Source organism: Dioscorea cayenensis, chromosome 16 (genome assembly GCF_009730915.1).
Source record: "Dioscorea cayenensis subsp. rotundata cultivar TDr96_F1 chromosome 16, TDr96_F1_v2_PseudoChromosome.rev07_lg8_w22 25.fasta, whole genome shotgun sequence".
Lineage (NCBI taxonomy): Eukaryota > Viridiplantae > Streptophyta > Magnoliopsida > Dioscoreales > Dioscoreaceae > Dioscorea > Dioscorea cayenensis.
In genome coordinates this window covers 4,384,131-4,397,481 of record NC_052486.1, presented here as the reverse complement: position 1 = coordinate 4,397,481, position 13,351 = coordinate 4,384,131, and the positions used below count along the sequence as shown (strand labels likewise).

Genomic DNA, 13,351 nt, shown 5'->3' with positions numbered 1-13,351 from the left:
CTCATGTGGTGTCAACGACTCCAATGCTTTTGTTGGTGAACGATTGAGTATATACACAGCGGTGGCGACAACATCTCCCCATAATTCTGACAGCATCATCATCCCTTTCAGCAAGGTCTGGGCCATTTCAGTAATCGTTCTATTCTTCCGCTCGGCGACGCCATTTTGCTGTGGTGTTCTCGGAGCCGTCGGCTGATGAAGAACCCCCGAAGCCTCGTAGAACTCCTTGAACTCCCGAGATGTAAACTCACCCCCGCGGTCGGTGCGCAGAGATTTTAGTGACAAAGACAACTACTTTTCTACCTTTAGTTTGAATATTTTAAACTGATGCAATGCTTTAGACTTTCTTTGCGGAAAAAAATACCCAGCTATACCTGGTACAATCATCGGTTAGGAGGAAAAAATACCGATTACCTCCAAGTGATGGAGTTTGTATTAGCCCCACAAGATCTCCATGTACAAGCTCCAATGGGACAGTGGCACACCTTGCCTGCCCCTTTGGAAACACCATTCGTGCTTGCTTTCCCATCGAGCAAGTTTCACAGGGGCTTGGTTTTGTTATAGGAGGCAAACCTTGCACCAAATGATGTTTAAAGAGATTCTTCAAACTCTTATCGTTGAGATGCCCGTATCTCTTGTGCCAAAGATTAGTTATCCCAATGTCTCCTTTCACAATGTTTGCAGTTCCTACATCATTAGCATCAAGCTTGAATAATCTATGAGAAGTCATACAGATGCATGGAATCTTGTTCTTGGTTGCTAAATTCTGGATGGTGCACTTTCCTCCAGAGAACTCCAGATCATGTCCAAATGCCATTAGCTGTCCCATGCTTAGCAGGTTGTGCGCCAAGTTAGGGACAAACTGAACAACATTCAAGATGGTGGTTTTGCTATAACTGGAGCGAAGTGCAACCTTGCCAACTCATCTAACTTGAAGAACTTTTCCATCTCCAAGTCTAATGGACTGGTTTGGTGTAGATTCAATGCATTGGAACAACTTCTCTTCTCCTGACATATGATTCGAGCATCCGCTATCAATCAACCAGGTTCCACCACCTTCATCATTTGAAAAGCTTTCATTGCATGCCATGAATACAACTTCTTCTTCTTCTTCTTTTTTTCTTTTCCTTTTGCCTCCTCTATTACATTTGCTTCCTTGTTTTTGTACCAACATTGTGCTTTAACATGTCCGTATTTCTTACATATAAAACACTGGACACCTTTGTTTTGTTTGTTGCCATCCATAGAGCAATTTGTTTCAAAGTTTCTTCCGCGTCCTCGTCCGTGACCTCTGAAGCCACTGCGTCCACGTCCTCTGCCTCCGCGATGACTGTGTTCTCCAAAAAGGAGGGCTCTTGACGTGTAGAGCTTTATCTTCTTCGTGCTCGCCATCATTGTTGAGTATGGACTCATGGCTCTTCAAGGATTCACTGAGCTGATCAATGGTAAGTGTGGTGAGATTTTTTGCTTCTATTATCGAGTGTACCACCTGTGAGAATCTCGGAGACAAGCTTCTTAGAATCTTCGTCACCACTGCCTTCTGTGGGAGCTCCTCTCCCATCATCCGGATCCGATATACCACATCTAGGATCCTGCTAACGAAGTCATGAACATTCTCACCTGACTTCATTTTTACTCCGTCGAACTCCCGGTGAAGAGAGTGCAACTTGACAATGTTGGTGTTTGAATCTCCTTGGAACTCCGTCTTGATAATGTCCCAAGCCTCCTTGGATGTCTTGGCCTCAGAGATCCTTATGAGAACTCTTGGATCAAGGGCCTGCTGAATGAGGAAGAGAGCTTTCGCATCCTTCTTTACACTCTCATTAATTCGAGTTCCATCTCCCTCCTCGCTAAAGCCTTTTTCAACGAGGTTCCACAAGTCCTTTGATCGAAACATTGTCTTCATCATCAAGCTCCATAGGTTATGGTTTTCTCCAGTGAAGAATGGTACATTCGCCTCTCTAGCGGATGAAGAGGAACCAGCCATGCCCAGTTCTCTGATACCACTGTTAGACAAAAGAAGGAGATAAGACTAAGTAAGTTTTACAAGGATTGTTCAGAATTCAGGTAGTGGATAATAGAACAAAGTAACTGAAGCTATTCTTGTATTAAGCTTACTTGAAACATTGACTAGAAGACTGAATTTAAAGACAACAAAGTAATGTGCTTCACCAGCAAGGTAGCACACAAAAGGTACATAAGGACTAAAAGTGAAGAACAGAAATCTTAATTAAAAACGGTTAACATCCAATCACATTGCAGCTTCTCCATCCAATCAGCCGTTGGTCTATACCAAGAGGATCAGTGTAGCAGACTCTTCAATGAATAGTCAACATCCTAGTTCAGAGCAACATTCTCAACACATTCTTCTTTTTTGTGTTGCCCAGGCAAGACGAGCAGGGAGTATGGCTCACAACCAATACATACATGGCCCTGTAAACAATCAAATGGTGGAAGACAAGAATGCCATACTGAAATGCAGTAGAGATTCCTCAAACAGTGGATCACACATGGATACCTGTGAATGTAGAGAGATTTTACAGGGAATATCACCATATCTTCTTCATCATTTTTAAGAAATATTAGAGAGTTAATCTGGATAAATTGCCTTTCTCTTATCCTTTGTAGATCCTTGAGCACTTCAAGTATCTGTTGTGCATTTTTAGTTATCTTCCTGCTTTCACTCTCTGTTATCAAAAGCCTTAGGAATATCACCATATCTTCTTCAACATTTTTAAGCTGTTCAATGGCACGCAATATGAAATCATTGTTAGAGGGAATGCCATTCAAACTGATTGTCCTCTTAATGACACTCGAAAAATGAGTTTCAGGAGGATCGCCGACAACTGGTTGAGGTTCATCATCTTCAAACTTTGAGACTCTAGTTCTTCTATAACACTTGATTCCATGCCAGATCGGTCAAAGGAGCCTGTTGTACTTGAATCTTCACTAACATCACCCTTTGGATTTATGAAATGAATTGGATAACCTCAGTCCTCTGCATTACTAGAAGGATTAACGGCAACATTGTCTATTAGTTGTGCTTCCTTGGAAGAGATCACCTGAAAAATCAATAATGTCTTCTCTTTAGGATTGATAATCTCCATATATGCATGATATATCCATATCAAAAAAGAAATACTAAAACTTTAGGTGTGTTGAAAAAGTATAGTGATGGTGATGCTCTAAATAGGAATGGACTGTGGGGTGGGACCATAACCCGCGTTGAAGGATACACTTTGGGGACTTGTGGGGTTCCTAAGATGACAAATGATGATGTGCTGTTAGTGGGTCACATCACACTCAATTGCTATTGCTACAATGCTTACTAATACTACAATCATTTGCTTGTTGCTGTGAATGTGTGATGTGTTGTGGTGTTGTGGGGCCTTTGTATTTGGTCATCTTCTTTCTATTCAGGTTCAAATGACCAGCTTCTGCTTGGTTTTGCCATTGGATTCAAGCTTGGAGGAACATATATACTGTAACACCATATATACTGTAACAAATTAACTCAAAAGTTTTAGAATTAGAAAAGAACCTGCTGTAAGAGTGAATTTTGTTGTTGTGCAGTAAATTGCTTGTGACTTGCACCAGGAAGAATTGGTGCACCAAGAAGGTTACTATGACCTTGCTGATAAGAGTGAATTTTGTTATTGTACTTGTTGGAGTTTCTGAAGAAACTTCTCCCTCTGATTAGGAGCAATCTTAGGTCTTCCTCGAAACTGACCCTAAAAGGAATAATTCAACTTAAAGCTCAATTAGTATAAGAAATTTATGCCAAAAAATGAGACAATGTGCTTATATAGCAGATAGAATGATTAGCAACCAATTCGACATGTCAAATTATAATCCATCAGCAAATATGGAACATGTCTTCATATTATATTCCAACCTTTCTAATAAAAATTAACATAAAATTGTTAGCATGTTCAACTGTAAGTCATTCTATTTGAGGATATACACTAAGATCCAAGATAGAACTTCCACATCCTCAACATTTCACTTCTCATTTTTACAATATGAGTCTTCAACTGTCTAAAAAGAATATAGTCAGCATGTACTTCAAATGCCGACATGCAAATTCTTCAAAAGCAATAACAGAAATGCATTTCTAGAAAAGGATGAAAAGGTGAAAAATGTTTGCCTTCTAACTTACACCAAAGAATTCAGAAAAATTTTAGCACTTGTGGTGAACGTTAGAGGAATAACTAGTTTGATAGTTCAATAAGCATTTCAATTTGGATTACTTTAGCAAGAGGCAAAGCACAAGTTATACTCAAGTTCAGGGATATTGAACTATTTAGATATTTAAAAGGTTAATGGAACAGGATATCCAGACCAAAGAAAAAAAAAGAAGAAGAAAAATTTACAAGGAGTCTAACTAAAGCAAACATGACTTCATTTAGTTACTTGGAAATAGACAATTTGAGAATGAAACATGATATCCAATAAGTACTCGACTTGTGAATAATTAATAAACCGAAGCAGTAATAATTTGAGAATCAACTAAGAAGGGGAAATTATTCAAAAAAAAGAGAAGGTCCAGCAAAAAAAAATGCAACTAAATTTAAATGAAAAGGGCAAGAACTGAATATCAGGCACAGGGTTTAGCTCTCACGGCAGGATATGAAGTGTCATATTACCCATGGAATATACTTAATCAGTAGGGGAACTATATATTATGAGCCAGATAATCTGGTACACTTTTAGATTTTTATTGATTAAGATGGTGATTTGTTGTTTGTTCTATAGCTACTCAATGGCATGGCTACCTTTGTTTCTTGGTATATTTAATGATTCGATAAATTGCCTATTTATACCCAGAGAAATAGCTGAAAGAACACACTACATGGATCGTGTGAAAAGGTAGATCCACAAAAATAACAATCCACGACTGTAAGCATAAAACACGAGTGAGATGAATGTACCATTTCATTTTGGCTTGGAAATGAATTGCCAGTTTGAGGTCTCCACTGAACACCAAAGACCCTTCCACCAAGAACAACACCCTCACTAACATTATAGGAATCATTTGAAGCAGTTCCATCACTTGTTTTGGGAACCTGTGGTAACATCAGTCAGTTATTTAGAGGAGAACCCATTGACTGGGAAACACCACTGCTTGCAATTCTGTCATGAACACTTAAAATATTTCTCTTAGCAACATCTGGTGCAGGTGGAACTAAACCAATAGTCCCAGCACTTGAGATACCACCAGAAGAACCCAAACTCATCAATCAACTAAAGAAAAGCACCAGGTATGCCATTGATAATTAAAACATAAATAAACAATCAATCATCATTTCAAACAATAAGTTCATATATCAAACTGTATGAAATTGACATCACCAAGATATTTTTTCCCCATTCCTTCTCCCAATATAGAGTGACAGTTTATATCATGCCTTTAACTATTATTTTTCATAATCTTTTGGTTTTTTAATCTAATCTAACGGTGTATAACATGCCAGCGATGGAAGGGAATTAATAAAAGAGAAGGAACAACATACATCATGAGTGGAAGTAAAAGCGTCACGTAGAACATCTTGATTACCAGCACATTCAGAGCTGAAGTCCAAGCCACCTTTTGTCATCTTTTTAATCGCCTGCTTGACCAAATTAATTAAGTTATATATTTATATATTTCGTGATAGCCAAAAATTTCATAAAACAGGACCACTTCCATAAAGCATGTTCAAATGCACTGTACCAAATTTAATCCATCATTCTGATAAGTTACATACATAGGAATAATATATAATTAGGAACTATACCAAATTCAATAATATGATCATATAGCATAAATAATGGCATCTTCCAAGAAGACTACATCATCTTAAACCTACCCCAGCATGTTCATGTAATGCACTGAGACCAAAATCATATAACTTTATGTTGCCTTTTGAATCTAGAAGAATGTTTTTCTGTCTGAAATGAAGTGGTCACAACAATAGAGTACAGGCTGATAAATTAAAGGGCAGGAATAAAGAATACCATAAATAAAGACCAGACAAACCTTCAAATCTCTATGAAGAACTCCACTATCATGACAGTAACTCACAACATCAATCAATTGTTGAAAAATCTTCCTACCTTCACTCTTTGAAAATTTACCCTTCAAGTCCTTACACATCCAACAAAACTGCATGGGTCTCAAACTATACAAACAAAGCACATCATAAAAGCAGTGACATTAGCAATAACATAAAAACCTCCTTACATTTTCCTCAATAAATCGCTCCCATTCACATACTAGAGGACCATGCAGATCTTCTTTTTACTTGCCAAAACCTGAAAAACCAAAATTTTTTATCACCCAAAAGAAAAAAAATCACTTTTAATGTCTAACCAAACATGTGCAACATCTCCTCAATTTCATGCAAAAGATGTGTTATATATCAATATATATATATATATACACATACATATTTACATGCGTCTTCTTCTTATTAAATTAAGATGGGATACCACCAGCAGCAGCCAAGACACCTTTTTCTTATTGAGCAATAACATTTATCTAGTAAAACTTAGATGAAGTTTAAAAACATCTTGAAAGAACTAAACACAAAAACTATTAAAGAAAAGTAAAAGGAAAAAACAAAAGTTTCCCTGCATCGCACCAGCACCAAGAACAAGCTGACAAGTCCTAGTATTAAAAAGCTTCAATATATTATTTCCCAATTCTAATAGAACATCTTTCTTAATTAGATGATGTGTCTTCCTTGTCAATGCACCTGTAACAATCAAAACGTCACTCTTTGCAACCAGATCGCAGATGGTAGAGAAATATTTATAGGTGAGTGATGGCCTTGTTGTTCTATAATGGTACAAGATTGTGCAGCCAAAGGCTTCGAGTCACTTTGTAACTCTAGAACCAATGCTGCCTAATCCAATCATTGTATATAATAACAACAAAGGAACAATATAGTCAAATATAGGGACTAAAAAATGCACATAAGCCTTATTGATCAAATGATGGTAAAATGAAAAAGGTAAGATAATTAATTACCCAAGGAGTAGTGAGAGGAGAAAAGTGACACCAGGGATAAGTTAAACATGGTTGTTGCCATTGAAGAAGATGTTAAGTTTAAACCTTGGTAATAGCATAATTGGGTAACTATTGTTAGAACAGATTAGAGAACACCAGCCAGTAAAAGATGCAGAAATCACTCAGTAACAATTTGGAAGAAGTTTTATGTTTGCTGGAAAACAGAGAAACAGAACACTTTCTCAGTAATACAAAGCATTCATTCAATACCATCACTAAGACTCATGAGTACATCTTTAAAAAGAACTTTGCACAAAACATTAACTCTAGAACATACTAGACATTGATTACACGATCTAGAGCTAATACACAAAATCTATTGGTTGACTGACTTCTAGAGAAGTCCATTACTGTTGATTCATACTTCTATGTCTTGGACTTAGCACACATACATAGAAAGAGAAACACCAGGCTTAATATACCCAACTTGCTCAATCAATCTTCAACATTCCTCCCCTTTGATTGAGGATTACACACACCAAGCATAGACCTGAGAAAAGCATGCTTCTTAACCGGCAAAGGTTTAGTAAAAATATCTGCCAACTGAGAATCGGTAGAGCAATAATCAAGAGTAATTACAGAAATTAGATTTCTAATGAAATGAAACTTGATGTCAATATGCTTGGTATGACCATGAAAAACTGGATTTTTACTAAGAGATATGGCTGACTTATTATCACACCAAATCCTTGTTGGAACCTTTTGCTTTTGACCACAATCTTCCAAGATTCTTCCTAGCCAAATATCTTGATAGGCTGATGCTGTAGCTGCTACATATTCAGACTCTGTTGTAGATAGAGCAATAATTTCCTGCTTCTTGGAACACCAAGCAACTGCACCTGAACCAAGATTGAAAATCATACCTGAAGTTCTTCGTCTATCTTTTGAAGATCCTCCCCAATCACTATCAGCATAGCCTTCCAAAATACAAGGCTTTGAACTTGAGTACCATATGCCAAAATCAAGAGTTCCATTAAGATATCTTAACACTCTTTTAGCTGCTCCCATATGACATTGTGTTGGATCATTCATAAAGCGTGAGAGTAGTCCAACTGAGAAACAAATATCTGGCCTTGTGTGTGTAGCATACATCAGCTTTCCAATAAGTTTTCTATACTCTTTAGCATTAGTCTTTCCAGACCCATCATCAGAAATCAATTTAGCATTAGCATCCAAAGGTGTAGCTGCAGCCTTGCAATTTCTCATGTTACATTGCTTCAATAAGTCTTCAATGTACTTCCTTTGATTAAGAAAGATCCCATAAACACTTTGTTTCACCTCCAATCCAAGAAAGTAATGCAATAACCCCAAATCAGTCATCTCAAAGTGCCTCATCATATAACTTTTGAAATTATCAACAAGCTCTTGGGATGAACTTGCATATATAATGTCATCAACATAAATGCAAACTAGAAGTATGTGATTGTCTTCTCCAAGCTTCTTATACAAGGTGTGTTCATTGTTGCTTCTTTCAAATCCCTACAATATGAAATAATTATCAATCTTGTTATACCAGGCCCTTGGTGCCTGTTTTAGACCATACAAGGCTTTTTTGAGTTTATAAACCTTGTCTTCATGCCCTTCTAGTTTGTAACCCGATGGTTGCTCAACAAAAACCTCCTCTTTAATCTCCCCATTAAGGAAAGCTGATTTTACATCAAGATGAAAAATTGGCCAGCATAATTGAGCAGCAAGAGCCAAAAACAACCTCATCGTTTCGATTCGAGCTACAGGAGAATACACTTCATTATAATCTACACCAGCCTCCTGTGTATACCCTTTTGCAACTAATCAAGCTTTGTGCTTAAAAATACTTCCATCTGAATTGAATTTATTATTGAACACCCACTTTAGGTCAACAACCTTTTAATCAATTGGAGGATCAACTAATTCCTAGGTATTATTCTTTTGTATAGCTGCAATTTCATCATCCATGGCTGTTCTCCAATCCTTGATTTGTGCAGCCTCATCATAAGATATTGGATCTGAAGCTTGCAATACAAATGAACAGCTTTCATATATTTCACGCAAATCTCTCACTCTTCTTGCAGGTGACTCATCAGGAGGTGTAATTTCACTACTTCCTGGGCTTGATTCAGGTTCATGAGACTCACCAAATGGTGTTCTTGCAATTATTCTTTCCTTTGAAGAGGAGAAATGTATCATCAAAGATAGAAGAACAGGTGCCAAACTTATCAGTATTAAAAGAACTAAGAACAACATGTATCCTTTGGAGATTGAGAAAGTGGGAAGCATCAATATGGCTTTGAAGTTAGAGGATACTTCCAAGCTTTTGCACGAACGTTATGGCCATTTGAATGACAGAGCTTTGAAGCTATTAAAGCTAAAAGGAATGGTGCACAGACTTCCTAATATCAAATCTATCAGCATGTGTGAAGCTTGTGTTATGGGCAAACAAACCAGAAAGGCTTACACTTCTGGAAAGGCTTAGAGGGCTTCTGCACCACTTCAACTTGTGCATGGAGATCTTTGTGGTCCCATGCAAACAGATTCTTTGGGTGGAAGTAAGTATTTTGTTTTATTTGTTGATGATTTTACTAGAATGTGTTGGGTTTACTTTGTGAAATCCAAGTCAGAAACCTTTGGGTGTTTTAAAAAATTTAAGGCTCTTGTAGAACGAGAGTCAGGATTTAAATTAAAAACACTCCGCACAGACAGGGGAGGAGAATTTCTATCATTAGACTTCAAGGTGTACTACGAAGAGCATGAAATTCATCGAGAATTTACTGCACCTTACTCACCTCAACAAAACGGCATTGTAGAAAGAAAGAATAGGACAGTTGTTGAAAAGGCAAGGAGTTTATTAAAAGCTAAACATCTTCCAAACTCTTTTTGGGCAGAGGCTGTGGCCATTGCTGTGTATTTGATAAACATTTCTCCTACTCGTGCTGTGCAGGATATAACTCCTTATGAAGCGTGGCGAGGAGTCAAGCCAAGAGTGAATCATTTGAAAATCTTTGGGTGTATAGCCTATTCACGAATACCCTCTCAAAAGCTGCAGAAGCTTGATGAAAAATCAGAGAAGTGCATCTTTATCGGGTATAGTATAGATTCTAAGGCTTATAAACTCTTTAATCCAATGACTAATAAAGTTTTGATTAGGAGGGATGTGGATTTCTTTGAAAGTGCATTCTGGGAGTGGAAGACAAATAGTCCAAGCATACCTTTACATGGTTCTTTGAAGAATGATTTGAATTCGGCTTCACATTCTTTGGAGCAGGTTAGCACAACAAATGCTGGTGAACACCAGCCAGTAAAAGATGCAGAAATCACTCAGTAACAATTTGGAAGAAGTTTTATGTTTGCTGGAAAATAGAGAAACAAAACACTTTCTTAGTAATACAAAGCATTCATTCAATACCATCACTAAGACTCATGAGTACATCTTTAAAAAGAACTTTACACAAAACATTAACTCTAGAACATACTAGACATTGATTACACGATCTAGAGCTAATACACAAAATCTATAGGTTGACTGACTTCTAGAGAAGTCCATTACTGTTGATTCATACTTCTATGTCTTGGACTTAGCACACATACATACAAAGAGAAACACCAGACTTAATATACCCAACTTGCTTAATCAATCTTCAACAACTATTGTATTGAAATTAATCAAATCAAACAGTTCATACAAAACATTTAAACTTAAACCAGAAATGGGATTGCATTCTTACCTTCATATTTTTTTCTTAAACTTTCCAACAAGATGCTTCTTCACGAACCTATTCTTCCCTGCTATAGATCAAATATGCTAATTGAGATAGTTCCATTTCCTTGGTTCATAGATTTATTTGACAAGATTAAAAAAAATGATCAAAATGATGTAGAACCAGCAAAGACCCAAAATATACTAGAAATCCGAGAGAAAGTAAGCTAAAAAAAAATGATTCATCACCTGTACCACCATCGCCTAAGATCAAATTTTCTTCCAATGACCAATCCAAGAAAAAGAGGATTAGTTAAATATTTCATCTTTCTTTCATTTATCAGGCACCCTTTCTAATAAATGAAAGGACAAACCTCAAGATATATGTACAAACCTCACATAACAAAACACCTTCATTAATACAAAAGTTAGAAGTAAAGCAAAGATATCTGATGGCAACTTAAGGAACTGAGTGCTTAAGATACATATATGTACAATACCTTAACTCAATCTTCAAGGGGCAAATAAGAAATTGTTTGTACTAAAAAAATTGTTTATAATAATTCACTTGACAAGAGAGAAATTCTTGGAATCAATTGAAATTGGGAAGTAAAATGTGAAATGTTAAACTAATTGCCGAGCTTTGTTGCAAACCTGAAAATAATAAAAAAAATGACCCATTATAAAGAGGAAATTTAGTTTTATCAAAACAAACTTAGCAAGAAAAGTTAGAAATACTGTTGTTTGAAAATGAAGCCATGACTTTAATTCCCGGACATTATATCTACGAAATAAATATGAATAAATTAGTTCAAATTCGTAGGATATAATTAAAATTTTTTCTCCGAATAAAATTGATTACCAGTAGAAGCTATATGATCTTGATTATCTTTATTGGGATGTGATGATCCAACATCATTGTTTTGTGAGTGAGACGTCCCAGGACCCTATAACATATATTTGTAGTTATTAACACATAAAACATCCTACTATAATTAAGTTTTTTTTATATTAAAAAATACCTTTTTAGATATGGTAGATAATATAGCAGCAGCAACACTTTCCATACCACTCTAACGATTAGCAACTTGAATTAAAATAATAACTTTGCTCTTCAAATCAGAAATATCCTTTTCCATCAAGCTATTTTGACTTTTTAATCGTCTATTTTGACTTTCTAGATGTTCGCACGTTTCCATTAGTTGCCGGAGAGTGGGATTAGGTCCATGAAGATCTTTAGCTAATGCACGTAAACCATACATTTTGCAACACTAACGATTATCTTCTCCTATTACTTGCGTGAAAATTTTATCCCTTAGCATATTGCTACTTTGTGATTCCTCTGGTAGTTGAGATACTAAAGTATTCAATTGGGTCTGCAAAATAATTTTAATCTCTAAGAAGTTAATGCCTTTACTAGATATAGTATATGCAAAGTAAAATATACTTTTTCAATGCGTACACTTTGTTCAACTGCAACGGTATTAACAAATGTCCCATCTTTTTTTTATGTAATTTATAGAACATATCAAGGCATGAGGGTTCTACTCCATCATTACAGATACTCTAATGCAACAAAAATTAATTTTATATTAATAATAATATTTTATTGAATGAAAAATTAAAATAGGATGACTTCTACCACTTCATAAAATCTTCTTGCAAAACTTTTTGTACCAGATGTGTGAGGCATATTCTGCTTGCTTCAATTTATTATACTTTTTTCCTCACGCATCTAAAATTTCAAATGGTTAAATATGAAACATATAAATTAAATTTTATAATTTAAAATATGATCATTAAACATGATATGAATACCTTTCCCACATCACTTTCCCAAACCAATCCCATTCTACTTACTCTAGCTCCACAGAATGATTTCTTTTTGCACCCACTTTATCACCCTTAAATGGATTGTAATGTGTCATTTTATGTTGACATTTAAAGTCTTTCCATTTCTGTTAATTGACAGAAGCACCCACTCTTTAAGAGTACACTCAATATCAAAAACATCCTATAACATAATAAAAATTAAATATCATAAATTTGATTTGGTTATTAACTAACAATTTTCTAGACCTATATTATTTATTAATAATACCTGCACTCTTTGCCACACTTTTTCCTTGTTTTCTTGTGGCACATGCCTCCAATCCATGTATTGGAAGGAAAAAAAATCTAGGTCTACGTACCATAGTACCTAGAAATTGACCGAACTCTCGAGCACCATCACCAACTGGTTGTCCTCTACTATTCGCAAGGACAACCCTTTTTGATGAGTTTGCATCATTGTTCCATAATTTTTCAAGTCTTGGATGACCTCTGACATTCTTTTGAATACCTGAAAAATGATTGAAATTATATGTCAAATATTGAATTTTTTAAATTACATGAAATTTATGAGTGATCAATATAAATTTAAATAATATTCTAACCTAAATCAGAAGTAGACCAATCACATATAGGATCAAGAGTATGCTTTGTGCTTATTGAGTGACTTAAGCTTGGAGTAGACTGAGTGGGGTCTTGTACTCTAGCACGTGGCCTACCACATCTTGTGTTAGGCCACATTTAGCTGCAACACAAAAGAGGCAATATCATTTCAAAGTTAATTAAAGTTAATATTG

The 13,351-nt window shown here is 35.8% G+C and overlaps 1 protein-coding gene across 1 annotated transcript; it reads right to left on the bottom strand.

Moving 5' to 3' along the window:
- Window positions 1–1,991: 1,991 nt before the first annotated feature.
- LOC120279523 lies at window positions 1,992–5,383 on the bottom strand. Its single transcript, XM_039286451.1, has 4 exons — window positions 5,353–5,383; window positions 4,932–5,066; window positions 3,542–3,731; window positions 1,992–3,062 (listed from the first exon to the last, which is right to left on the bottom strand). The coding sequence occupies exons 2-4, from the start codon at window positions 5,048–5,050 to the stop codon at window positions 2,991–2,993; spliced, it is 381 nt and encodes a 126-aa protein (XP_039142385.1). The 5' UTR covers window positions 5,051–5,066; window positions 5,353–5,383; the 3' UTR covers window positions 1,992–2,990.
- Between the last annotated feature and the right edge of the window lie 7,968 nt (window positions 5,384–13,351).